A 25,632-nucleotide genomic window follows, 5' to 3' on the forward strand; every position below is an offset into this window, starting at 1 on the left:
TAGGTTGTGTCATTGATTTTTGATCCGTGCGACGGTTTAAACGTTCAGCCGCCAGATTCAACTCCGTCCATCATGTGTTTGCTCAGGGGATGGCGTGTTTGTTTCAAAGCAATATTCGACGAGGAAAAAAGATCACGCATATACGTATATGAATATTTACTTTCTAAAGCACACATAAGCGTATGCAGTTTGTAGCTTGACAAAACGAACTGGTTTGATGACAGATTAGTTGTCACTATCTACAAACCGGAGATAACGACCACGAACGGATCATGAATTTTCATTCTCGGAACTGTGCCCGTTGATCTGCTCGCGTTGCCAAAAATGAAAAAAATTTCAGGGCATCATCGGCGGCGTGCCGGCTAACAGTTTAGCAGACCTTATGGTATAAAAAGTCAGGCAATCCACCCTCCCGTCGTTCGTTTCCTACAACAACCAATTCTACTTCCAATATTACATTCCAATAATGGGTCTCCACGAACGCATTGCTAAAATCCTCGGCGCAAACAAGACAAACGTTGCTCCTGGTTCTGACAGCAAAAAGTCTACACCCGACTCTGCTACGCCTGCTTCCACACCTAGCGCTTCAAGCTCCCGCGCATCATCTCTATACCACGAACCCATCAACTCGCCTACTCCCAATGAGAAGTACTTGCGCGATCCCATGCGACACAACAAGCGTCCTGACACCCTCGGCTCCTTTGTTGACCCTATGGGCGGCCGCCATGCATATGCTCGAGGCTACGATGCTACCAACACTGGTGCTTAAAGGAAAAATTTTCTAATCCCTTCTTCTCCATCCCTCTTCAACTAACGTTTACGTATATACTCCTTCCCTTTATTACTCTCGTCGTCATGGATAATCTTTGCATCCTGTCCTCCCTCCGAATACTTTCTATTACTACTCTCTCTCTCTCTCTCTCTTTGTCTCGCATCCTTATCCGTTACTATCCGTCGTTTTAGCATTAAATACTCATCTCTATCATTTGCATGCATGTCTTAATCATTAAATCATTGTTAAATCATACAATCGCAAGTCTGATGATATGCAAAGTGAATGGAATTCTACAGCTTCATGTTTATGTCACAGAGTGTTTACGACATTCTTGTAAGCAGCGATTACTAATCGAGTCCGCTCTATGGCTATCGGTGCAAAATAAAGTCTGGCCAAAGAAGGGCTGGTTCGTGCATCGGATGATATTCTCGAAACATGCCATCAAATCAAAATACTAACACATCGCATATTGAAAGGACAGATGTCATGGCTATAAGGCTACTTAATCAACAAAACTTGAGTATTGCTCAGTTGGCTACACTGTGCAGTTTGGTCAGAAGCCTCCCAAAATGTAAGCCATACTTGCCAAAAGTTCCGGATCAAAAATGATCCTACACATATGGAAGAAGCCAGTATCTTTACAAAAGTGGTCTGATCAGCCAAGCAGCATTCCCTTGAGCTATAACTACGCAAGAATTTTCCACTCTTTCCAGGCAGTCTCCTCAACGATTACATCACTGTTTCCTCTTGCTTATCTGGAACGATTCCAGTTCTTTTGTTTTTGCGCCTGAAATAGGTAGCAATGCCTTGTTGCGAAATTCCAGCGTAATGTTGAATCAATGAACAAAGAACGTCAAGAAAACGACTTTTCATCAGGAGCCGTAGTCTGACGTCTGGGATCTACTGCAAGACTTCCGAAACTATTTCGATTTGAGTGCCTACGGACATGCGTCGTATCAAAATACTTATTATTAGCATCTCGCGAAGAGACGACTACGGTTACACTTTCTAGGGCTCACTGGAATCTTCCCTTGCTCCTCTCGATGCATATCTTCCGCAAGCAACAGCGTCCTAGCTTGTTGACATTCTACGAATCATGGATGTAATACATGACTGCGTTGTCTGTCGCTGCAATATTCCATAAATTGAAAACTTGGCAGAAAAATATCAGATCATTTTGTCGATAGTACGATGATAGCAATTCTCTATTCAAGCAGAGCATTTTTTAGCTGATTACGATATAATGTCTTTAAGAAACACGTGCAGCAATGCAATAGACGATTAGAAATATGTTATGATTTCACTTTATGTATGATGCGTATAGGACGATGCTTCATGGGTAGAAGACTTTGCAAGTTCTAGATAAACAGTCAACGACCGCTATTGGTCTTTGTGCTCATGTTTTATCAATCGATTGTTGGACGATCGAGCATAGATAAGTAAGCTTTTCAAACTAAACAGACGCAACGTAGAGTCATAATTGACTTTTCTATCTTTGACTCCACAGACAAGGACGATCTAAATGATCAGTAATCAAACATGAAGATAATGCATATACGAATGAATTTCAGGGAAAAATATGCACACGTGTACATCGAAAGCACTAGAAGCTAATGGGCAAAGCTCAATCGATAAGAGTATCTATTGCTGTGTTTGAGCATCTGCAGGTCTTCTATTCAATTGAATATTGGAGGCCGATTTTGCGCCGGGCGGCATTTTGGTCATCGATTGGCCGACAAGCGGAGGAGGGAATTCGGCAGATCTTGCGCACCCAGCACTGTTATGAAGTATTGTTACGCATTGAAGCGAGTGAGAAAAACCATCCCACGGTGTCTCTCCTACAAGGTTAATTGCTGTGAAAAGTAGACGGCGCTGTGGATACACACACCGTTGTACGATGATTCTTAACTTATACTCAATCACCGACGAAACGGACAAATGATGAAAAATTTTGCTGCTGGTTGTTGTTATCGAGAATTATAGACAGCTGTTGAATATGTAGAAAGCCGCAAGAATGCTATTAAAAGCATTGATTATATAATTGTGGACATTAGTCAATGCACATCAAAGGACTATGTACATTCACCTCTCTTCGATATCCCAATCAGGGTACTTGTGCTATTTTGGGGAGATGAAAGTGAAGCTGCGCTAAAACCATATTAATGTCAACTACTTACGGTCAAGGTCTTTTGCTGCAAGAAGTCATGTATCCTGCGGTTGAATCAATGGTTTCAGCTAAACGCTGCTGGGAACTACGTACTTTGCACTCAGTTGGACACGCTTTTTCCATGGAAAAACGTGGTAAAACTTTACATGTATCCCGCGGTGGTCTCAGGTGAAGATCCCCCGCTCGCTGACTGACCTGAACATCCCAAGATCTGCAACAGAACAAGTCGATCAGGTACAATGAACAAGTTTTTCCTTGTTTGTGCAACGTGGAGACAGTGGCAAAACCAACAACATTTTCCGCGGTTCAAAGGATTCATGTGTCGTATAGAGACTGGTACCATTTCGCAGATAGCTCCTTACTAGATTTATATTGGTCTATATGCTGGCATATATCAACGGTCCCACTGCTCGTGGAATAAAGTGCCGATAATTTACATGATCACTTAATGTGAATGTGTCACAAACTGTATGCCAAACCACACCAGATAGTTGGTCAACCGCGGTTCATCTTAACTGACAGGTACAGGACGGAATGTGCGTATATATAAAGGCCCTCTGGAAAGCACGATCGTCCAAACAACAACAACGAGAATATCTTTCTCCAACCCGTCCATTCCTTTAAACAAACTCTCACTTGCAAGCAAAACCCACAGCCAACATGAAATTCCTCTCGCTCTTTGCCTCTACCCTTTTGGCCGCTGGCGCCATAGCAGCCTCGTCGTTTGTGTCGACTGAAGGCACCCAATTCACCCTGGATGGCAAACCATTCTACTCTGAGGGCACCAACGCATGTAAGTTGCATCCTTGCAAGCAGAGTTTTATTACTAGAGTTCTGATTGAAATTTGCTCTGTTGCAGACTATTTGATGAACAGCGACCAGGATACTGTGCAGCAGGTCTTCAAGCAATCCAAATCCCTCGGTCTCCCTGTTGTCCGCACTTGGTTGTTCAATCTTGGAACAGACAGCGTCTGGTTCCAGCAATGGGATGCTATCAAGAAGCAAATGATTATCAACGATGACAGCGAGACTGGTCTCGGCCGCATTGATTACGTGATCCAGCAAGCCGCGGCTCAGGGCATCAAGCTTATCTTTGCCCTCAACAACAATTGGGAAGATTATGGGCAAGTATATAGCAAAAAAGGGGGAAACTAAAAAGTCGCGGTGTATTGACATGTAATTGATCTTTTGTACTAGTGGCATGGATTACTATGTCAAGAACTTTGGTGGCAAGTACCACGACGATACCAACGAGGACATGATCGCCTCGTTCAAGGAATACATTAACCACGTCGTGAACCGCAAGAACTCGCTCACCGGCGTCAAGTACTCGGTAAGAAAACCACTCATATATGGACGCAAGAGTGTATACTCATACAGACATTTAGGAGGACCCCACTATCTTTGGATGGGAAATTGCCAACGAAGTTCGCTGTGAAGGCGGCGAGAACTTCCCTGCTTCTTCCAACTGCTCCACCGCCACGACAACTGCCTGGATCAAGGAGATCAGCAGCTACATCAAGTCTATCGACAATAACCACTCGTCGCTGTCGGCGATGAAGGCTTCTTCAACCACAAGGGCACTCCTGAGTAAGTACTTGAAACACGTTTACTTTAGGAGGCAGCAAACTGATAAGATCGTGATATAGCTACGAGTACAATGGTGGTAGCGGTATGGACTTTGATGCAATCTTGGCTCTCGACTCGATTGACTTTGGTACCTTCCACCTGTATCCCGAGACATGGGGCAAGGATACCAACGGCAGCTGGGCTACGCAGTATATCCAGGACCACGTAACTGCACAAGAAGACGCAGGAAAACCCGTGATTATGGAAGAATACGGTCTCAGCACTGCCGAGCTCCGTGACGCCCAATATCCTGTCTGGCAAGGTATCGTCGAAAAGAAGAACTTGGCTGCCGACGCTTTCTGGCAAATTGCAATGCCCTGTAGCAAGATGGACAGCTTTGAACTTTGCGCCTCGGATGAGGATATCAGCACCACTGTGACTAAGCACGCCAAGGCTATGGCCGCAAAGAACAGCGCCTAAAAGTTTAAACACATGTAGTTGAGAATATGTTGTTGTTCTTCTCTATCGAATAAATGATTATGACATCATGGATCCCAACACCATTTGCAGGATTTTGTTAATTAAGATAACAAGGGTACATAGCTTTAAGACTTACGTAATGAACCAAGGACTTTTGTGTGGCAAAAAGGATGACTGGATGCAAGGTTAGGCGGGCCACACTTGTACATAGTTCCGTTACACAAAGGTGCATCCTCAGCAGGCTTTCCTTTTTTCTTTTACTCTTTTGTCTCTTGACCTTTCACTCACTCACTCACTCACTCACTCACTCTCTCTCTCTCTCTCTCTCGCTTTCTCTCTCTTTCGTTCAATTTTTTCTTCTTCCCTTTTTTTCTTCCACCGCACAATCTTTTTAGTTCATCATGACCGTGGACAATTACTTTCTGTCAAGCGCGGATGAGTACACTCAGCTGTTGACAGAGCTCCACACAGATTACTGCCGAGACCAACCCGAAGATGTTCTGCAGTACTGTGCCAACTTTTTCAACCGAAAGCTCGAAGAACAACGTGCAGTGCTGCGCGGGCAACGTGCGCCTTCACTTTTTGGTAATTTTTTTTTAGCTTGCTTTTGTTCCTTGTTTGTATTCTCACGCGTTACCGCAGGAACAGAGCATCATCCTTTGGCGGCGGCTAACGGTGGCAGCAGCACTGGCGGTGTTGGCTTGGACGGACCGACTGATCCCGGGCAGAATCGAGTGGATTACATGGATAGCGATGATCACAGAGAAGAGGATGATGATGAGGACGATGAGTTTGCGGACGAATACGATGACGAGTTTGACGACAAATTCATCACAGAACCGTTCTCAACGATGCCGCCACCGTCGTATAACCGTGATAGGCGGACTTCTGTGAGTGCGGAATCCATGGCACCATCGCATGGTCATGATTTCGTCAAAAAGGTGATACCAAAGACCGACGATCAGTGCGAACGCATCCGACTTTCGGTCAGCAACAACTTTTTGTTCAGGAACCTGGATGAAGAGCAATACCATGACGTCGTTAATGCAATGAGTGAAAAACGCGTTGCTGCCGGACAGACAATCATAGAACAAGGCGGTGTCGGCGACTACTTTTACGTCGTCGAGTCGGGTACATTTGATTGCTACATTAGCAAGGGAGGCGAACCGCCTAACAAAGTCACAAGCTACGAGGCTGGAGGCAGCTTTGGTGAATTGGCGCTCATGTACAATGCACCACGTGCTGCAACCATTGTTGCAACATCCGATGCGGTTTTGTGGGCCCTCGATCGCGTAACTTTCAGAACAATTTTGATGGAAAACACTTCACGCAAACGACGCATGTATGAATCCTTCCTCGAGGAAGTCCCGCTTTTGAAATCTTTGGAGTCCTACGAACGACACAAGATCGCAGACGCTTTGGAATCCGTGTATTTTGAAGACGGTCAAGCTGTCGTGACTCAAGGTGATATCGGCGATCGATTCTATATCATAGAAGCAGGCCAGGCGGCTGTCTACAAGACCGATCTGGATGGAATGCGACAAGAAGTTAACGCATTGGGTCGAGGAAGCTACTTTGGTGGTAAGATTATTCGCACTGCACGTAGAAGCCGGGACAGATACTTAAAAAATAATGATGTTTATGTTGTTGTTGTAGAACTCGCTTTGCTGAATGATACGCCCCGTGCAGCTACGGTTGTTGCGCAGGGACGCCTGAAATGCGCTACACTCGGCAAGAAAGCTTTTACTCGTTTACTTGGACCTGTCTTAGAAATTCTCAAACGCAACTCTGAAAATTACCATGCTATTATTAACCAGCAAGAAGAGCGATAGATCCCTCAATATGAACAAAAAGAAAAACATGGCACGCTTTGCGTGTGTGTTTTTATCCCAATTACCCAAAAACTGTCCTAAAAGAAATTGGTTGGCTGCATGATCTTACTTCCCTTTTTCTCCACCATGCATCCCTTCCCTCTTCTCTTCTTTCTTTCTTCTACATTTATCCATAGACCCCACGTTGCTACTTTTTTTATCCAACCGCTGGCTACTTGCATTGGTACAGTTCAAAACAGTAAAAGACTCTCTTATACAAATGAGAGCGGAACCGAAAAGATACATGTGTGATCGTAGCAGCAACAGCGGACAGGTTCGTTATGCACAATGCAGCCTTCGGACCCTTTTTCTCTCTCCTCCCGGATCTCTCACTCTCAGCTCTGCAAAAATCCCTCCCCCTTTTTGCCTTGCGTTTGACATTGAACAGAGTACATATCCTGAGCTGTATCACCACTTTTCAATAAAGAAGTTGTATATAGGTCGAAACGTGGAATAGTGCTTTTTAAATATCTTTTTAAGTACCATCGAGATAAATGGGGTTTACAGAAGGTGTGCGGGAGGAATCACGGAGGAGGATTTACAAGAACTTAGGGGAATTTGACTTGAGAGCGTGTGTATGTGTGTATGCGTACGCGTGCGGGTCTAAGGGGAACTTGGCAGCTGGGCGCCCCCTTTTATATAACGCGACAGTTATCCCCCTGTGTTGTCTTTATTTCTTCTTCTTTGTCTTTCTTCTTTCTTTCTTTCTTTTCAGTTGATCTATCTGAAAAATGACCACTGTCTCGTCTCCCGTCGAAGTCGCACCTCCACCGCCACCAGTTCCTATTACTTCAACAGGCACTGGTATTGCAAACTTGCCGAACCAGCGGCACAAGATAGTCGCAAAAAATGGCGCCAACTTTACACTGATGGTGTGTGGTAAGCCATCCATTCTCGAGAATTCGAAATATACATTTGTCCGAAACGGATTGACAAAAAGGTTTCGGCTAACTACCCGCAACTGCAGGAGAGTCTGGCGTTGGCAAGACAACGTTCGTCAATACTCTGTTCACATCCACTATCAAGGAGCCCAAGAATCTGAGCAAAAGACGTTTGAGACCACCAAGCAAGACAGTGCAGATCCAAATCACAAAAGCAGGCAAGTTTGGGCGACAAGCCAAGAGTGGTGGAGGATATGTCTATCTAATCAAACTTCAACAGAGCTGGAAGAAAAGATGTTCAAGGTCAAGCTGACCATCATTGACACACCAGGCTTTGGCGACTATGTAAATAACCGACATAGTTGGATCCCTATCGTTGATTTTATCGACGATCAGCACGAGAAATACATGCGGCAAGAGCAGCAGCCTTGCCGAGAAGGATTGGTAGACATGCGTGTCCATGCCTGTCTATACTTTATCAAGCCAACGGGCCACACGTGAGTAACATGAGTGTGTGAGAGGGATAGAGAGAGCTACTAGGTTTTGCTAACAACCCATCTCATCAGCTTGTCACCTTTGGATATAGAAGTCATGAAACGACTTGGTTCTCGCGTGAACCTCATTCCCGTTATCGCCAAGGCAGATACCTTGACACCGGCTGACCTTGCAAAGTTCAAACAAAATGTAAGTTGCTCTTTCAGTTTGCCTTCATAACGGAGTTCCCTTCCTTCCTTTCACTCTCTGACCCCCCTTATGCTTCCCCTTTTCCTTGTTCGTCCTCCTCCTCGACTGGTGCAGTATAACTCTAACATACAGGGGATGTCACTCCTTCCTCCTTCCTCCTTTTAGATTCGCAGTGTCATAGCGGCACAGGAGATCCAAGTGTACTCTTGTCCTATCGAAAGCGAGGACGAGAGCACGACGAAGCGCAACGCCAATATCATGGCCGCTCTTCCCTTTGCGGTGATCGGTTCGACGGAAGACGTGGTGACCGTCGATGGCCGGCGTGTCAAGGGCCGCCAATACAGTTGGGGCTGCGCCGAAGTGGAAAACGATGACCACTGCGATTTCAGAAAGCTGCGTAGCTTGCTTATTCGGACACACATGCTTGACCTTATCACGACCACCGAGGAACTGCACTATGAAAACTATCGGCAAGCACAGATGGAAACCCGTAAATTTGGAGATCCTCGGTATGTGAAAAGTTGGAGCATAATATTTAGGAAGAACCTTTGTAAACTGAACTCAATTTAGCTCGCAACCAACGGAAAATGCAAAGTTCAAGGAAGAAGAAGAGATGCTCCGCAAGCGGTTCACGGAACAGGTGAAAGCCGAAGAAGCTCGATTCCGTAAATGGGAGCAGCAGCTCTTGAGTGAACGTGATAGGCTCCACAAGGAGCTTGAGCAGCAGAGCGAACGTGTCAAGGAACTACAGAACGAGCTGGATGCGTACTACTACAGCCACCAGCACTCCCCCAGATCTGTCCGCAAGTGAAAAAAAGAAAGACTCCCAGATTGTTTACTAATTGATTCACGACAACTCCAATCTTGAATAAATACTCTAATGCCTCTTTTTATTATCATTATTATTATTATTATTACATTACCGTACATTTCTTTCTATGCAAAAGAGAAAGAGTAAAAATGGGTTACAATCAAAATCCACCAATGTTGCAAAATAACAGAGTTGTGAATTTATCATCTGCCGGTTTGCAGTGGTCCGCTCTCGTGCCTACAAACACAAAGATTTGTTCCTCTTCGCCTAGCAATCCCACGACGTTGCCTTGCTTGTCGACCTTGCGCACAGGCTCGTAATTGAAAATACGTCCAAAGTAATCCTGCCAGAATCCGCATTCCTTTTCAAGCGACCGACATTTGTATCCAATCACGATCTTGGTCTTTGGACTGCATACATGTTCCAACGTCTGCGTCAAGAGCGAGAAGAGTTCGGGAAAGTAGACGCAGTCGCTGACAACCACCAGATCGAATTCTCCACCCGCGTCGACCAACAATCTGTCTGCATGCTCCTTGTTTCCCCAGTGCAGTGGCTCGACGTGGATCGTCGCTGTATCAGGTTTGTGATGTGCAGCCACATTGTCCCGGATAAGCGGAAGAACCTGAGTCAGGTCTGTAATGTACACGCTGCACGGATGTCGAAGGATATTGGCAAGATAGATACCCACGTAGCCCGTACCTGCGCCGAGCTCCAGGATCCTGAAAGGACGCGTCGGTGCCGGTGCCGGTGTTGATGCTGCTGCTGCTGCTGTGGCAAAGTATTCCAGCGGGATAGGTTGTGGCGGTTCCGTCTTCGTCGTTTCTTGTCCGTGGTAAGAAAAATAATGCTGGAGCATGTACGCACTTTTATCTCAAAAGTTACATGGATGTGAGTAAAATGTTGTTGTTGCTACTGTTGTTTGCAAACATTATGTGTATACCTATGCCATATCTTTCCAGCCAACCCGTACTGGTCAATATCTTGCCGCAAGGACAGATTGGACACGTTGGAGTTCATGTTTTGCGGCGGTCCCTCGGATGCAAACACGTTCAGATCCTCGGGGAGATTCCCCAACCGGAAGTCGGAATCGTCCATGGTGGCCGAGATCACAAGCCGTCTATTCCAATGCTAGGGAGACAGTGAGGAACACGCACACACACACCTTTGGGAGGCGGAAACCCAAGATCAAAGGAAGGAAAAAGATTGAAGCTGCTGAAACGGAACTAAAACTTGATGCTTTGCTGCTGGCAATGCCTAAAATTCAGTTTCCGGCGTTTCTTTCCCTGTTCTGCCAAGATACATCTTGAACGATGACAAGCATGCATGTGAATTTAGCGACTCACGGGCAAGAGCTCGCTGAGGCATACCGCGCCGTGCTGAGCGACAGTGACCCAACGAACTGGCTTATTTTCTCCTACGACAAGGGAACCAGCGACCTTAAAGTTCAGGGCACCGGTGGTAACGTATCTTGTTATGCGTCTTAATACGCGCTACCATCTCGAACCCGCGGTCATACTCATCTCGCTGAACTCAACAAGACGGTGGACTTGAGGAGCTGAACGAAGAATTCAACGACGCAAAGATGCAGTTTGCGTACGCTCGAGTTATCGATCCAAACACAGAGCTGCCAAAGTTTGTCTTCATTGCTTGGGTAATGTATATTTGTGAGATATACCAGGAGTATACACTGTGGCTAACAAGTCGATAGTGCGGCAGTGGTGTTCCAGAAACACGCAAGGTATTCTTCAACTCGCACCTCAACGATGTATCCAATTTCTTCAAGGTAAAAGAAAAAAATGATCTCAAAATGCCCTATCATCAGCAAACGCCTTGAATTTGGCATGATTTAGAGCTTCCACGTACAAATCAACGCTCGCGATGAGGTATAGCTTCTGTCTTTTTATTTAATGCCTTATATGGTGATTATTGACGATTTTAATCGTGTAGGCTGATGTAGAACCAGAGTTGATCATGAAACGCGTATCTGAATCGTCTGGAGCAAAATACAGTTTCCACAAGGAGAAGCCTAGACCGATGCCAGCTGTTACTCCTGTGGTATGAAATCATGCAATGTAACAGATAAGGACGACGCCAATGTTGTTAACAGCGCGCTGTATATAGGGTTCAGTGTACAAAAAGACGGAGGTACCAGATATTGCCGCGATGCAACGGGAATCGATGAAGAAGGAGGGTCCTCCTGCGCCTGTGGTTAGTTTGATAGTGTCGGCAAAACTACAAATGTAATTAACACGGTTATACGAATAGGGCACAAACTACAAGCCGGTGCAAACAGCTCCTAAACCTTTAGCATCGCGCTGGCAACCTCAGCAAACAGAAGATAAAGCAGCTGCTGTTCGGGCTGAGCGAGAAAAGGCTGAGCGAGAGGCTCGCGAACGCGAAGAAGCTGCAGCTAGACAGCGCACAGCGGCGATGAAACAGCAACAGGACGACGAGGAGGAGCAGCGACGACAGCAACAGCTCCGTGAAGAACAAGAGCGAGCCGAGGCGGAACGCAGAGCAGCTGCTGAAGCAGAGGCAGCACGCCAGCGCCAATTAGAACAGGAGCGAAGAGAAGCAGAAGAAAGAGAAAGAGCGGCGGCAGCGGCAGCTGCGGCGGCGGAAGAAGACCGAAAGCGACAACAGCAATTGCAACAGCAACGCGAAGAAGAAGAACGTCAACGCCAAGCAGCAGCTGAAGCCCAACGTCAAAGAGAAATCCAAGAACAAGAAGAGAAAAGACGTTTGGAGGAAGAAGAGAAGGAACGGCAAAGAGTAAGAGATTATGTGGTTTCCTTGGAAAAACTGCCAAAAATATTGACACGTACGTAGCAGCAACAAGCCGTCAAGATGGAGAGACAGCAAGCAGCTTTGCAAAGCCAATTGGACCAGGTAAGTCGTGAAGAAAAAAATTGCGTGTTCAACGGTATGCTGACATTTTACATAGACTGCAGACCGCGCGGTAGAAACAGCAACGCACGCTGCCGACACTGCCGTGACAGGCGCCCACGGCGCTCGAGGTCTTTCGGCGGTTGTGCTTTTCGGATACGATGCTGGTATGTTGTCGAGGAAGTCAATGCAAAGTATCACTTGATTCTCACCCAAACGGGAAATTTCAGCCGAGGCCAACGAAATGACACTTGTGGAAGGCGAAGTCATTGTTCAGATAGACCAGGTGGACGAAGGATGGTGGTTCGGTGTCAGCGAAGATGGCAAGAAAGAAGGTCTATTTCCATGTAAGCTTTAATCAAAATATCAATTCGGGGCAATTATATATTTTAATGGGTTATAATTATCAGCAAACTACGTCCAAGTCCTGGAAGAAGAAACCGCGCCTGTTGCTGCTGGTGGCAAGCAAGAGGATCATCACGTGCAACAGCCATCGACTACTACTACTACTCATCAGTCTCCTCCTCCAAAGCAAGATCTCGGACAAACCGCTGTTGCCCTTTACGACTACGATGCCGGTGAAGATAATGAGATTTCGTTCAGAGAAAACGATGTTATCACCCACATTGAATTTGTGAGCGAGGACTGGTGGCAAGGTGTTGCTGCCGATGGCAAGACGGTGGGCTTGTTCCCAGCAAACTACGTCGAATTGCAACAACACTAGTAGTAGTTTTATACACATACACATACACATACACACATGTCTCTCTCTTTTTTTTTTATCTTTTCCGAATTTATCGTTGCTTCCCACTTTCTATATTCGAGTTTGTATACTATGACATAAAAAACAAGATGAGGGAAGTGCGTGTGTCAACAAATACGATTTACATTGATCGTATATTTGCAAAGTTGAGTCACGGAACAAATTCACGCAGATATTTCAAGATATGGCCTTGTCATCTAAGCAAATGACCAGGGGTTTTCCGTTTTTACGCAACATGAAGATCCTATTCTGCACTGTTGCATCAGCTGCAGTGTCGCTGGCGTGTTCTAGTAAGTTAGCGGAGCTAGCTTGCTTTTTTTTCTTGCCTTCCACATTCGCTTACAAAATTGCTATTGATCAGTTACTGCACCTATGCAGGGAACTATCTGGAAAACGGGCGAGCTGGTGACCGTGTCGTGGTAAGTTTAAAACGATGCAGAGGAGGGCACGAAACGTGGTCGTCGTTGACTCTTTTCTTTTTTAGGGCCGGGGCGTCTCCCGACGGCGTGGCGTCCATCAGTTTGGCACAGGGTTCCAAAGCGGCACCTCCAGCAGCAGAGGAGCAGGTTAAGGTCGTTGCAAAGCTGGCATCCGAGGTTTCCGCGTCTGAAGGCAAATACGCCATGAAACTTCCGACCAACATTGCACCTTCCAATGACTGCAAGTATAAACAGTCTTTTTCTTCTTTTTTGCCGAAATGTTTTCTAACAGTTTTATTACAGATTACATTATTTTGGACGAAGGCGGAGATAAATGCTCGTCTGCACCGATCTTTATCGAGCAGGGTAAGAAGAGTCTAGTAGTAGGAATGCCTGAGTATTTGCAAAGGCGTATTAAAATTTCGACTTTTAAGGTTCCGGATCACCAGATCCAGAAGCTCCTCCAAACGTGGCCACAAGCACCAGGCTCGTAGGAACATCCAACCCTTCGATGGTGACCAGTTCGGCAACAGCGGATGCAACGCAGCAGCCGGCGAACGGTTTGGGACACCATCGCGGAAGAACGGCAGACAACAAGAACGCGGCCAAGGAAAGGTCGGCGGCTTCCCGCAACTTGTGCGCACCAGAGGACGCGATCTGGCTGTTCGGGCGTCTTTTAGGAACCATGGGCATGCTCATCTTTGCCAGCGCAGCTGTTTCAATTGTTTTTTGAGAATTCTATGCATACGAAGGCATGCCTGCCTGGCCGGCCCAGTCTGTTGTGTCTATTACAAATCATAACCATCATTCATGCATTTTTTTCTTACTACATCACAGTTGCACCACTGTTTACTTTTCCTAATACCACAATTACATAATACGTTTTACATTGCAGTACCAACTACCAACCATCATAATGAATAAACATTGTCATTACAGAGTTGCAGAGGCCTAAAATATTTAGCACGCTGTGCATTTGAAAATGACATATTCAGGAGGAAACATCCCGAAAAATTCAGAAAGCAGCGACAACCAAATGGAGTAAAGTGTGTCTGCTTACAAGCATTTAAAGTGACTGAAACTCGAAAACTTTAGAGTTTTTTTTATTATTTCTTTTCCACTCTGCCTCAATCGGCACATTGTCTTTTTGATTTGTACAGACTTTCGTGTCACGCTTAAGCAGAAAGAGTGAAAATTTCGATAGGCAGGCGCTACCTGTCAACGTGCGGCTTGGTAATCCCGTCTTTGGCTAAATGCGCTGCCTCGCAAATGCTTCATACAAACGAAAAAAGAGAAAATGAAATCCTTTGGTTCAGGCAATGGACTTGAGGATCCAGTCAGTGTATAGCTTTCCACGTCGTGCCGAAGCATGCGTTGTTGGATCGTTGCGACGATAGCTTCCACTCACATAAGCGAAACCACCCGCTCGAATAGTCAGACTAAACCGCCGCAATGGGAATTCTGCCTACACGGTGCAAACCTCTACCGTACTTCGCTGCAGGGCAACGATATTTCGATAATATTTAGCTCTCAGCTAGTAGGAACGTATGAAAGGAATTTTATTATACATTTTGTCGCATATCGGCAGCGTGCCATGAAACAGTTTGTACAGTGATTCATATACATATGGTACGATATATGGGATGCATGCTACTGGTAAACAGTTCGCCGTCTTTTTCTTAGACTACCGTCGTTGCTGCTTGCAGTGTCGCTATCGTCATCACTGTCAGATGTATCTTGGTCACTACTACTGCTGCTACTGTTGCTGCTACTGCTTTCGCTACTGCTTTCTTCACTTTGGCTAGTAGGTTGCACGACTTGAGCTACACTGCTGTCGTCGGTATCCGTATCATCATCTTGTCTGCTGGTGGCACTGCTGACGATGCTAATGCTACTGCTTTTTGACTGATCGTTGTCACTGCTGTCGGTATCATACATAGATGCTAGAACTCTGTCATGCATACTCTCCTCGCTGGATGATGTTGCCATGCTGGCATTCCCTATATCATCATCGTCGCTCAGAGAATAGTCATCACTGCTGCCGCTTTCGGTTGGACCTTCATTTACATTTCCACTTTCAATTTCAGGCTCGGTTTCACTTTCGTCTGATGCTGATGAATAGATTATCGGTGGACGATTTCTGCTCGTTCTAAAGTTGAAAGACTCTTCACCAGAGGACGTATACATAGCATTTTCGGTTGATGATAATGATTCGTCGCTGCTTGCTTCGCTGATGTTTTCATCAAAGACTACGAATCCTTCCAGTGATTCGTCGTCTTCATTTGATTCCTCTTCCTCTGTTTCAGTGCCGAGTCCTCGCATTGCGTCAACCATTTGCGTTCCGTAGTTGATTCTGTAATTTATGTTGCATCTCTCGCATAGACCGTCTTCTTCAAGTTCATACATGCATACACCGCAGCGATATCTATATGTTGGAGATCAGATTAAGGACGATCGGCATCATCCAGTATCAAGCTTACACGCCATCTTCTGTATCATGTACATAATTTTCACGATGTGTGATGGGAAACATCTCTTTTAGACGGTCCTCTAACCGTTGTTCTCCTTGTTGTTGGCGATCGTTCTCCATTTCTTGCCCGAGTATGTGCTTCCGAAACGCTTTCACTGAAGGAGTTGTGAGATGAATTTTTTACGGAAATTAAATATGTTGCAGATCAGTACCTTGGTCCTGCACAGCAAAGGCCGGCGTTGGTCGCCGTACAATGACTTGGCGGCACTGGGGACACGTTTTTTGTCGTTGGAACCAGCTGTTCATACAAACGGCGCAGAATGTATGGCCTGCTTTTTTGATTAGGATATAACTCGCGTCCGAAAGCAACCAAATATCGCATACCGCATTCAAGTGTGTAGGGCGTGTCATACAATTCGACGCAAATATGGCAGCAGAAAGCTAAATGTACAAGTCAGCAAACGTGCAGCATAGATTCACCAATCCCCAACTAATCTTACCCTCTTTGAAGCGATTGAGATTCGCCGTGGGTATATGTACACCTTCCCTGTTCTGATTGTTGCTGTTGGGTTGGCGAGTCCGCATGTCTTCAATGCTGCGGTACAACGCGTGCGAAGCCGCAATCAAGTTCGTCCAAGCATCATTCTCCTGATCAACTGAATCGCTGCTTGAATTCATATCAACAAGAAACCGGCAGGGGAAAAAAGAGGTAAAACAAAAAAAAGGATTGTCAAAACGTTGGTCCGCATTGACCGCATGGCGCAGCGTGTACGCGCCAAATCACGCGCGTCCTCCCACCAGCCTAAACTTATCCAAAAGAAAGCACAACACATGCTCCACGAGGATCAAGTTAGCCGCGTGCTTCTCGAAGATGTATGTTATCAAAGGAACATCAACATATGCTTTTACATCGTTTTCCTTGGCAAATTGTTTATAATCACACCAATGAGAAAACAGTGTTCAATATTGGATGATGGAAGAATCTGGTCCTACAGATGATATCGCATCCCGGTTTTGTAACGCGTCCTATTGATTCATCCAACACGTCTCGTTTACCTCATACAACTCATTCCTTCTTTTCGAAGCCACCATCTGCTCTTCTATCTTGATGCAGCCTATAATAACTCTCTAGTCTTTGTACCATTTTTCTGCTTTCGATATAATCAGATCCATGATCGATGACCTAGCTCTCCGCCAGCCATAAATAGGCATCAAAACAGAACCGGGGATACTTTTTTCAAAGTCTAGTATGTAGTTTACAGCAGAAGAAGATTGTCAGCACTACGAAGTTGTACAGTAGGAACTGATCACTGGTCGCTCATTGGGCATTTATCTGTACTCGTGCGGCAAGTTGATCGACCAAGGTTTATGTAAAGGTCGACTTGAGCAATCTCTTCCTTTGGTAGGATTGAACGATCGTGGATGGCAAGTGTGTATCATCCATGCTATTGTTCGATATCATGGAAGAAAAAAGAATGGAAATGTTTTAGAGGAATTGGCTCGCGGCCTTTATTTTGACTTGCGACTGTTGTAAAATAAAGCTTCAGTATGTAGTACTTTCCATTAGAATATAGTCAATCTGCTGTCTGCTATTGTGTTGACGAACGAGCCGATAGAATTGATTTATAATAATAACGTAAGTAATATATGAAAAACATAATACTGATGAACTATAGAAAAAAGATGTGAAATACTGAAAGAAAAAACTACAGGTGTGGGCTATCTGACTCTGGTTCCCCATATGGGCGGTCATCAGGTCCCTCCTGTCAAAACATTACGCCGCAGGCTGCCCTTGAGGGCCAGCCAAACTCATCGGCCTCTGCCGCATGATGGTTGCCGACTTGATCTTCCATGGCAGATGACGAGAGTGATATGATGGATGTTCCAATATAGAGTCGGCCGGTAGACAAAGTGGCGTCTCAGGAAGGGTTTTGTACCAAGTAGAGCGAGTCCAGTGGAGCTTACTGGACGGCGCGAGAGCTTGGTTATTCTGGCTGAAATACCGGCCGAAAGAGTGCAGGGAGCTATCTACCTTGCCCAAGCTTTGCATCACCTGGAAGCGTGAACTTTCCACGTACTCCTATCAGCAATTGATGTGTCAGCTCAGCCCACTGCAAACAAAGAAAAAGCCTACCCTAAAATGAAGAGAACCTGCAATGTCATATCGTATGCTTCTAAACTGGCGAAATTGCTAGGCCGTGATCGACGCTCTCTCATGCCAACATCTACAACCTTCTTTGCATCTTCGCTCTGCATGGTATCTGACCCGCGATCGCTCTCGCGAGTTCTATTACGCAAACATCGCGTGTATTAACTTAGCGTTTCAGAGCGTACTGCTCTTCGTCGACGACGTAGTCCATGGGCTCCAATCTGCCGTACTCGTCGACAGCAAGCGAGTGTACACGCTCTACACTGATCAGGGCAAAGCAGGACAAAGCCAGATCCTTCAAACTGATGTTTGAGAAAGTTCTGAGTGCTTCAGCTGCCGCAAAGCGGTTGGGTATCCATGTTCGGACGGCTCAAAGACGGCCAAACAGTAGGAGGCGGATCCTGATAGCGTATTCGCGAAGCGTAAGAAGAATGGTCGTCCGCGTGTCCTCGGTGAAGAGCATAAGAAGGTCATTCTAGAGTACGTCGATATGAATCCTTCGGCGGTCTTGGAACAGTTTATGGAGCGACTGCTGCAGAGGTTCAAAGGGCTCGAAGTCTCTAAAAGCACTGTTCATGACTTCGTGAGGATGAATGCAACCTGTCATTTAAGAATGGTCGGTTTCAGCCTGTGGACAGGTATAGTGAGACCAAGATTCAAGAGCGCCTTGACTGGGTTCGCAAAGGGAGGGAACCGATATGGACTTTAGGCTTCCTGGATGAGTCTGCCTTCCACGTCAACATGAAACGCAGTATGGCCCGGTCAAAGAAAGGTTCGCCTGCGATAGTCACTGTGCCCAAAAGATGAGCGCAGACAGCCACCGTTTTGGGCGCGATCTCTGCTTCAGATCTGGTCAAATGCAGCCTGAGACCGCCACAGACGCCGGCCAAGAAGAGGAAGCGAGGAGGTCATTGCTGAGCTTAAGAGTACAAAAATAGTAGCAAGTCATTGTCTTAGCTTCTTGAAGGCTACAATAGATGAGATGGACCAGTATCCACACATGAAAGGCTACTATCTTGCTATTGATAACGCCTATATCCACAAGTCTGACGATATTGCTAAATATATCGCGTCCCGCGATTATCGCTATGCCTACTTGCCATCATACTCTCCCGCACTCAACCCGATTGAACAGTTCTGGTCGGTGGTTAAGAGCAAAGTTAAGCGCAACAATAAAGGATGGTAAACTGGCCGGACAGAAACAGTTGCAGTTTGTTTATGTAGATACTGAACCTATACTGCTATTCTAAAAAAGCATTGTCGCAAAGATCTAGAATCCATGTGACGGTATAGATGCGTTCTATAAATCAACAATGAATGTAGGTTTGGAAAAACGGGCAAGTCATGACTGGATGCATGGCTGGAGTGTGGTGTATAAATAAGAGGATTGTATACACGTCTGGTGATTATTATCGTCGTCGTTGTTGTTTTGTTGTTGATGCTAGGGCTGTGAGAGAGAGAGAGAGAGAGAGAGCGTTTTAAAGGTATTCAAGTTGCCCGATAACAACGACGTCCAATTATTCATTATTGTCGATGTCCTCATAAGATTTGTTCTTCTTGCCGTTGTTGCTCAAAGTCCCGTTTCTTTTCGAGCAAAAGTGCCAAACGCTTCTCCTGTGGCATTCTTTCCATCAACATTGATTTGTAATCTACATAGTTCTGTTTGCATGCACCAACCTTGGACTTGATCTTGTAGTCTTCAAGCAAGTAGAATCCTGCAGCGCCACCAACAAGTGCACCGATCGATACAGCTAATGAGAAACCAAACTTGCCCATATGTGCGTGTGTGTGTGTGTGTGTGTGTGTGTGAGAATGGACGGGAAATGTTTGTGGGACGGAAATCAGATATACAATTTTGGATAACGGGTTCAGCAGCCGATCCCATCATCTCCTCGAGAGCCATCACGCACCTGCCAACGCAAAACGGTACTGGCCCATCCTTTGCGCTTACTAAAGGGGTCGCACTAATGTGCATTCTAGCGATACTTTTAAAATCGATTTTCGAGTGTTGATGGATCACCGGATGTATAGGAACCATATGCAAAAGATCGATCTTTCTGAAGGGGAGTTTTTATATTGAAGGCTCTTATGTGCAGTGGCAGAACTTGTTGCTGTACCAAAAAACGACAGAGCTAAAGGCGGTCGAGCTTGACAAATGGATCTCCTCCACCTCCCACGCACGGACCATTACACAAATGAAGTATTACTTGACCTTTCATTTAAGCTATATTCCTTGGACTATAGCTATTGATCCTGTAGAGGGTACGCCAGGCGGAGAGATACGAATAGTTGACGAGAAGAGCTAATGGTGAATAGATGGATTCATACAAGAGTATCTAACAAATATGTACCTTTTTCTATATTGGCAAAGAAGAAGCAACCAGCATCTGCAGATCACATGATTCGAGGACATGCTAAATAAATCAATTCAGATTTTTGCGAAGTCGTCAATGCACAGCAAGCCCCTTATTCCCGTAGAAAAGCAAGGTTAGATTTTCATTGAATAAAGTAATTGCACAAACGGTTATGGATGTATTTATACGTAGCTCCAAGGATTTCATCAAAGAAAAATGGGAATGCTTTAAAGATTGGACAGACGTATATATATGTATATATATACATATATATATATATAGACTGTGACAACTTTTGAATCCTACTACTTTTCTTCTTCCTGTTCGCTTCTACTGTCTGTCACGTTCACTCTCTTTCGGTTTTACCCATGCGACAAGGTCCCTTGACGTTCCTTTTTGCGCCATTCTTCATACTAGCATTCCTTTTACTGCAACGTGTGTGTGCAGATGATATATCATTACTCGAGCCTCGCAACCACAGTACGCACTATGCAGGTTCCGACCTGACCATCCACTATAAAGGTATTTATTCATTCAATTCGTCAATGGATGTATTGTGCACCCATGCTAAAGGGAGCGCGGGTCAGTGAATTTTAATGGCATGGCATCGCTCGGTTCGGCTGCTGTCTCGCTCGCAGATTCAAGAACAGGCAACATAATCCAAGTGTTCGCAGAAGCGATTTGGTTGAGAAGCAACGGCAATCGACAGGTCAACTTTACGTGGCATATTCCTCGAGATTTTCCAAGCAGCACATACATTTTGCGAGTTGTAGGACCGTAAGTAAATATCTTCTTACGCGCGTTCATATGTGTATTTACACTGACCACGATTTTGAATGCAGAGCTTCTTACCCCTGTTCACGCCACAATGATGGACGACGTAAGTATATAAAAGATATGGAAATTCCCATTTTTCTTGTTTCTTGCAACTGACCTCTCTCTCTCTCTCTCATAGCACCCTACGGCCGCTGTACGACTATCATTGAGAACTCTGTATCTTTTGATATCCGAAGCAACAACTCCTATAAATGAAAAGTAAACTTCGATCTATATTTGTAATGAAAAAGGGGGAGGGCAGGCCCAAGAATGTTGTGGTCAATATATTGAAAGCATCGTGATATATATTTTTACCAGGAACATGTACACCAAATTCCCAGGCCATGCTGTTAAAACCAGCAGCATCGATAAATATTGTATCCCAAATTCTTGTTCTATCACACGCAATCGTGATCCATTGCTATCAACCATCTTGCGACAGTACTGACGCATGAAGAATACTTCTGTGTAAACTAGCAAGTAAAGCAATAATTGATGTTTATACAATTGATTTCTTGTTGATGGCTTCGTATTGACTTGTAATCTACACGGTGGTTCCGTGAGATTGACGAAATACGAATTTTGCAGCGATAGGGGTTGCTGAAGAATGTGGTCAGTGTGGTAACGATCTGTTCTAAAGCAGATTAAATGAATATCACGTCTTTCTTTCTGTTTCCCTTCTTATTGTTCAGTATGCTATCACCCCCTGACTCCCCATCGGGCAACTACGACGCAAATGCAAGAAAGATTGCCTCGTCACAAGACTCTGTAGGTGTCACAACAGCAGCCGTATTTGCCTGCAAAAGTTATCTATCATAAACTAAACAATGTTACCATCCAAAGTTCAGGTTGAGCAATTGCTTACGTCGACTCAAATGCTGCTATCTGCACTCGATGGCTGGTCCACTGGCAAATCAGATCGGCAGCTGGTCGTTAATGCACACAACAGACTGTTATCATGCCTGGCAGAAGAAGCTCAGCGTAAATTTGTAACGGAGGATGATCCCTCAATGAGGTAAAAATACAGATGCGTTGAAAGCAAACATGACTTGAAAGGACTAATAGCGGTAAATTCAAAATAGTAGCAACAGCAACGTCGTTGCGCAGATAGCGCAGGAACTGGAGGAAGCCATGGCAGAATGGCTGGAGGAGGAGGAGGACGACGACGACGAGTCGTATATACCGGCTATCCGAGATATCCTTTTAGAGCTTTTGCATGTCCTCCGGCGCAGAGAGCAACAAGGTTCAAAGGCGCCCGAGCCGCCGCCGAGGAGTGCAAAAAGGAAATCGGCGGGCAAGACATTGTTTTTGCAGTTTGGCAAACGCGTCCGCAAGGTGCACTGTACAAGTGGACTGCATTCGCTGGATGATGTGCGTGTGCTGTTTGAGGAAAAATTCAACAAACCGGATATGCTGCTCGGGAGGAACATTGTCGTCTACATCCGGCATCCTGTGACTCAATCAATGCATCGTTTAACAGATATGCAAGATGTTGTCAATGGTAGCCTATTGGTGCTTCCCATTGGTAAGCCAAGCATGGCATTAAAAATAGATTTTTTGATCATCTCACAAATTTCTATTGGTGTGTATAGATACATCCGGACTGCGTACCTTTGTTGAGCAGCAGCTGCATGCACTGAAACGCGCGGTACAGCAGCAGAAAGAAAAAGAAGAATGTGTCAACATTCAATCTGACGTGCATCAACTGCGCGAGGATATCAACGCACTGCAGAGGATATCAACCGAGTTTCGCGCGCAATACCAGTATATGTTGGCCAACAGCATCGATAAAATCAGATCGACGCGGCCGCCGCCGTCGCTCGAACAGCATGAATGCAACCTGGCAAACGTCGCTGCGCGATTTTGCCAACTGCAAGATGCGGTTGACGGTATCACCCAAGACATTGTCCAGCGGCGCTGCCGCCCGTCAGACGCGTGGATGCGCAGCTGTGCAATGGAGCTCCAGGAACTGCAGGTAGACCTCGCAAAGTACACGGCAGATACCGCTCACTACAGAGCGCAGTGGAGGAAAAATTGGGAACGCGGGTTGCAAAAGGTTGCTTCGGAGCAGCACTTTTTGAGGCAAAGCGAGGCACTCGTGTCAGATGTCAGGGATGATTGCAATGAAATCGATCAGGTTTTAGAATACTTGGATCGTATTTGTACTTCTCAATCTACTTCTCCTTCATGAATCAATGCGAGTCCACTTTGTCTTATATCTACGTTTTTGTCTGCCATGTAGTTAGACAGTAGAGGAGAGAGGCGGTGGAGGTGGATATGATGCACTATCATTGCTCTGCTTGTATGTAGGACCAGCTGCTTCAGATGATAATGATGATTTACATATGCAAAAAGAATACACAATAGATTACACAGTGACGTATCCTAAGCTTATCAAACGTGACATCCAGGGGAGGGTGGGGGATGAAGGATCTGGCAGAAGAAACAATTAGATTTTGCTCGTGATGGTGGTGATAACCAATGACAAGAAAGGACCGCCCATTCCTTCAAGTGCTGGACCGATTTGTGATGACAATAATTCGCGCAGCGATCCTTGTGCAAAGTAATTAACTCGTTATTAAAACAATATATTTCAAGGGGAGACTGGCCTTTTCACATTACAGAAGGCTGCCAACACGTGAAGTGAATTCCGGCCGTAGGATAACGGAGAACATCAGAGCTCTAACTAAACGAAGAGGTCAAAAAATGCCTCATCACCAGAACACTGTGCAGTCAAGGGAATGAAACTTGCCATGGAATTCACGAGGTCTAGTTAGAGAGAGCTTTGATGCAAGATTTATAGTGGATTAATCCGCTGGGAAAGCTTGACATACTTTACCAAATGTATCGTGTTGTGCTTTTGCCTTGTCATCTCATTTGCTGGCCGTAGAGTGTAGCCAAATTTGCTGCAATTTCGAGTCTTGCTAGAAGGCCGTTTCTGGCCTGTTCCAGGCCACTAAACATGGTGCCAGAGCAATTTGGGCCAAATTATTTTCCAAGACACCCGGATACTGTGATTGGTGAAGGATTCCTAGTACTTTACTTGTAAAAGGTTTACGTCTATTATGGTAGCAGGAACGTGGGGTGGTACTTGATACTAAGCTTTCTGGGTGCAATCAACAACGTGGAAATGTGCAACGTTGGTGGTGGTCGTTACAAAACTGATCGATTCCACGTTCACGGGTCGATCCAAATTGGGGGCAAAGGGCTTTTTGTTTGAATTAATGCCCTGATTTTCGAATTCAGATAAATGAGCCATTATTTTCCATCATTGACTGACCCTTGCTACTATACTTCCGGTAGCAGGAAAGAGAGGGTGGGGGGGCAGCAGTGTGCCCTTTGTATATGACGACATGGTGCAGAGGAAAAACGAACATTTTTTGGCGGGTTTGCTACACTCCAGCAGCAGCAGCAGGACCCCGGCTAATCCCCCATGGCTTGCGCGCCGCCACCCCGCATCTCCTTGGCGTTTCTGACATGTTTGGGATTATTCTTCTTACAATACAAGTACATACGGAGTTTACATGATTGCAGGCATAATGAAACAAAGCAAGAAGAGCAAAAAGGTCCGCTCAGATCCGCCGGCCGCTCTTCACGTCCTCACGAAATTAAGCCTTCTTTTAGCATGCATGCCCAACGATTTCTTTATACAATTAAAAAACCTATGCTGATAATGTGACCATAGCAGTGAGTGCTTGAACATGAAAAAGCAAACTATAAAAAATAGGAGCGGGAGCAGGAGAGAGCGATGCTAGCAGCAGACATAGCAGCAGAGTGAGAGGAGAGGAGTTGAAGCACCAATAGGACCGCCATCCTGCATAGGGGTCACAGGGTTCTTGCCCCCCACTCACCCACCCACCCCGGAAAGAAGATCCACAAAGAGTGGTGGTGGGTGTTGTTTGGAGCAGATTTGAATTTCTCCATCATCAGCATACGTAACTGTCATTGCGGATCCGATACAATAATAAAGCATTTAAATTTGCTAATTTCAGCCTCCCCCTCTTTCTCCTCCCTGTGGATATAAAAGCACCTCACGTTTGTGTCCTTCCTCTCTCTCCCACCTCCTTTCTGGTACACTCACACACGCAATGGTATATTATCTTCAGAACAACAGTAACAACAACCGCGTTTGCAACCAGCAGCACTCTGGATTCTGCAGTTGCTGCGGAGTGGACGTCACTCGATTCAGGTACAGTACAGTAATCCCAAGTTCTCGGTCGACCGTTGTTCTCACCATGGAAACATGACAGCCATGAGTTTTGGTGCCGCTTTGCACGACGACGATGAACATCCATCCATCCAACGATCCGACGAATATTTTCTTTTTCTTGTTTTACCAACCCATTCACTCGCTCGCTAAAACAATGTTTCGAAACATCCATCACCACCAAGCGATCTCACTCATTCTCAACAATTGCTTCTCTCCGTTCTCTTGCTCTATATCTTAAATCCCACTATCAACTATGATGGCTGATCTCTCTCTACCTTTTTTCTGTGTCCAACAATATACGTATGTACATACAAACTCGTCTCGCTG

The 25,632-nt window shown here is 45.5% G+C and overlaps 13 protein-coding genes across 13 annotated transcripts; 9 read left to right on the forward strand and 4 right to left on the reverse strand.

Moving 5' to 3' along the window:
• Nucleotides 1-466: 466 nt before the first annotated feature.
• VTP01DRAFT_10348 (uncharacterized protein) lies at nt 467-769 on the forward strand (the record flags this gene model as incomplete). The annotated part of the gene is made up of 1 exon (XM_069378700.1): nt 467-769. One exon carries the CDS (start codon nt 467-469, stop codon nt 767-769), a length of 303 nt encoding a protein of 100 aa, XP_069239773.1.
• A 2,833-nt stretch (nt 770-3,602) lies between these two features.
• Nucleotides 3,603-4,991, forward strand: VTP01DRAFT_10349 (uncharacterized protein; the record flags this gene model as incomplete). Its single annotated transcript, XM_069378701.1, has 5 exons — nt 3,603-3,735; nt 3,802-4,066; nt 4,140-4,275; nt 4,331-4,536; nt 4,592-4,991. The coding sequence occupies 5 exons, from the start codon at nt 3,603-3,605 to the stop codon at nt 4,989-4,991; spliced, it is 1,140 nt and encodes a 379-aa protein (XP_069239774.1).
• Nucleotides 4,992-5,392: 401 nt separating this feature from the next.
• Nucleotides 5,393-6,823, forward strand: VTP01DRAFT_10350 (uncharacterized protein; the record flags this gene model as incomplete). The annotated part of the gene is made up of 3 exons (XM_069378703.1): nt 5,393-5,576; nt 5,634-6,572; nt 6,648-6,823. 3 exons carry the CDS (start codon nt 5,393-5,395, stop codon nt 6,821-6,823), a joined length of 1,299 nt encoding a protein of 432 aa, XP_069239775.1.
• Nucleotides 6,824-7,593: 770 nt separating this feature from the next.
• VTP01DRAFT_10351 (uncharacterized protein) lies at nt 7,594-9,238 on the forward strand (the record flags this gene model as incomplete). Its single annotated transcript, XM_069378704.1, has 4 exons — nt 7,594-8,240; nt 8,310-8,427; nt 8,593-8,936; nt 8,998-9,238. 4 exons carry the CDS (start codon nt 7,594-7,596, stop codon nt 9,236-9,238), a joined length of 1,350 nt encoding a protein of 449 aa, XP_069239776.1.
• Nucleotides 9,239-9,398: 160 nt separating this feature from the next.
• VTP01DRAFT_10352 (uncharacterized protein) lies at nt 9,399-10,333 on the reverse strand (the record flags this gene model as incomplete). The annotated part of the gene is made up of 2 exons (XM_069378705.1): nt 9,399-10,101; nt 10,179-10,333. 2 exons carry the CDS (start codon nt 10,331-10,333, stop codon nt 9,399-9,401), a joined length of 858 nt encoding a protein of 285 aa, XP_069239777.1.
• A 215-nt stretch (nt 10,334-10,548) lies between these two features.
• On the forward strand, nt 10,549-12,848 carry VTP01DRAFT_10353 (uncharacterized protein; the record flags this gene model as incomplete). The annotated part of the gene is made up of 11 exons (XM_069378706.1): nt 10,549-10,696; nt 10,777-10,889; nt 10,947-11,021; nt 11,089-11,121; nt 11,186-11,293; nt 11,360-11,446; nt 11,504-12,010; nt 12,068-12,127; nt 12,183-12,291; nt 12,355-12,471; nt 12,535-12,848. The coding sequence occupies 11 exons, from the start codon at nt 10,549-10,551 to the stop codon at nt 12,846-12,848; spliced, it is 1,671 nt and encodes a 556-aa protein (XP_069239778.1).
• Nucleotides 12,849-13,071: 223 nt separating this feature from the next.
• VTP01DRAFT_10354 (uncharacterized protein) lies at nt 13,072-14,039 on the forward strand (the record flags this gene model as incomplete). Its single annotated transcript, XM_069378707.1, has 5 exons — nt 13,072-13,177; nt 13,249-13,306; nt 13,372-13,551; nt 13,599-13,672; nt 13,741-14,039. 5 exons carry the CDS (start codon nt 13,072-13,074, stop codon nt 14,037-14,039), a joined length of 717 nt encoding a protein of 238 aa, XP_069239779.1.
• Nucleotides 14,040-14,956: 917 nt separating this feature from the next.
• On the reverse strand, nt 14,957-16,454 carry VTP01DRAFT_10355 (uncharacterized protein; the record flags this gene model as incomplete). Its single annotated transcript, XM_069378708.1, has 5 exons — nt 14,957-15,731; nt 15,787-15,931; nt 15,989-16,105; nt 16,161-16,217; nt 16,277-16,454. The coding sequence occupies 5 exons, from the start codon at nt 16,452-16,454 to the stop codon at nt 14,957-14,959; spliced, it is 1,272 nt and encodes a 423-aa protein (XP_069239780.1).
• A 1,096-nt stretch (nt 16,455-17,550) lies between these two features.
• On the reverse strand, nt 17,551-18,032 carry VTP01DRAFT_10356 (uncharacterized protein; the record flags this gene model as incomplete). Its single annotated transcript, XM_069378709.1, has 2 exons — nt 17,551-17,856; nt 17,928-18,032. The coding sequence occupies 2 exons, from the start codon at nt 18,030-18,032 to the stop codon at nt 17,551-17,553; spliced, it is 411 nt and encodes a 136-aa protein (XP_069239781.1).
• A 696-nt stretch (nt 18,033-18,728) lies between these two features.
• Nucleotides 18,729-19,407, forward strand: VTP01DRAFT_10357 (uncharacterized protein; the record flags this gene model as incomplete). The annotated part of the gene is made up of 3 exons (XM_069378710.1): nt 18,729-18,832; nt 18,883-19,084; nt 19,249-19,407. 3 exons carry the CDS (start codon nt 18,729-18,731, stop codon nt 19,405-19,407), a joined length of 465 nt encoding a protein of 154 aa, XP_069239782.1.
• A 57-nt stretch (nt 19,408-19,464) lies between these two features.
• On the reverse strand, nt 19,465-19,701 carry VTP01DRAFT_10358 (uncharacterized protein; the record flags this gene model as incomplete). The annotated part of the gene is made up of 1 exon (XM_069378711.1): nt 19,465-19,701. One exon carries the CDS (start codon nt 19,699-19,701, stop codon nt 19,465-19,467), a length of 237 nt encoding a protein of 78 aa, XP_069239783.1.
• Nucleotides 19,702-20,647: 946 nt separating this feature from the next.
• Nucleotides 20,648-21,311, forward strand: VTP01DRAFT_10359 (uncharacterized protein; the record flags this gene model as incomplete). Its single annotated transcript, XM_069378712.1, has 4 exons — nt 20,648-20,801; nt 20,867-21,056; nt 21,122-21,159; nt 21,235-21,311. The coding sequence occupies 4 exons, from the start codon at nt 20,648-20,650 to the stop codon at nt 21,309-21,311; spliced, it is 459 nt and encodes a 152-aa protein (XP_069239784.1).
• A 477-nt stretch (nt 21,312-21,788) lies between these two features.
• Nucleotides 21,789-23,286, forward strand: VTP01DRAFT_10360 (uncharacterized protein; the record flags this gene model as incomplete). The annotated part of the gene is made up of 4 exons (XM_069378714.1): nt 21,789-21,863; nt 21,944-22,110; nt 22,178-22,620; nt 22,688-23,286. 4 exons carry the CDS (start codon nt 21,789-21,791, stop codon nt 23,284-23,286), a joined length of 1,284 nt encoding a protein of 427 aa, XP_069239785.1.
• Nucleotides 23,287-25,632: the final 2,346 nt, after the last annotated feature.

This window comes from Rhizomucor pusillus (assembly GCF_041956525.1).
Source record: "Rhizomucor pusillus strain CBS 183.67 unplaced genomic scaffold VTP01scaffold_8, whole genome shotgun sequence".
Taxonomy (NCBI): domain Eukaryota; kingdom Fungi; phylum Mucoromycota; class Mucoromycetes; order Mucorales; family Lichtheimiaceae; genus Rhizomucor; species Rhizomucor pusillus.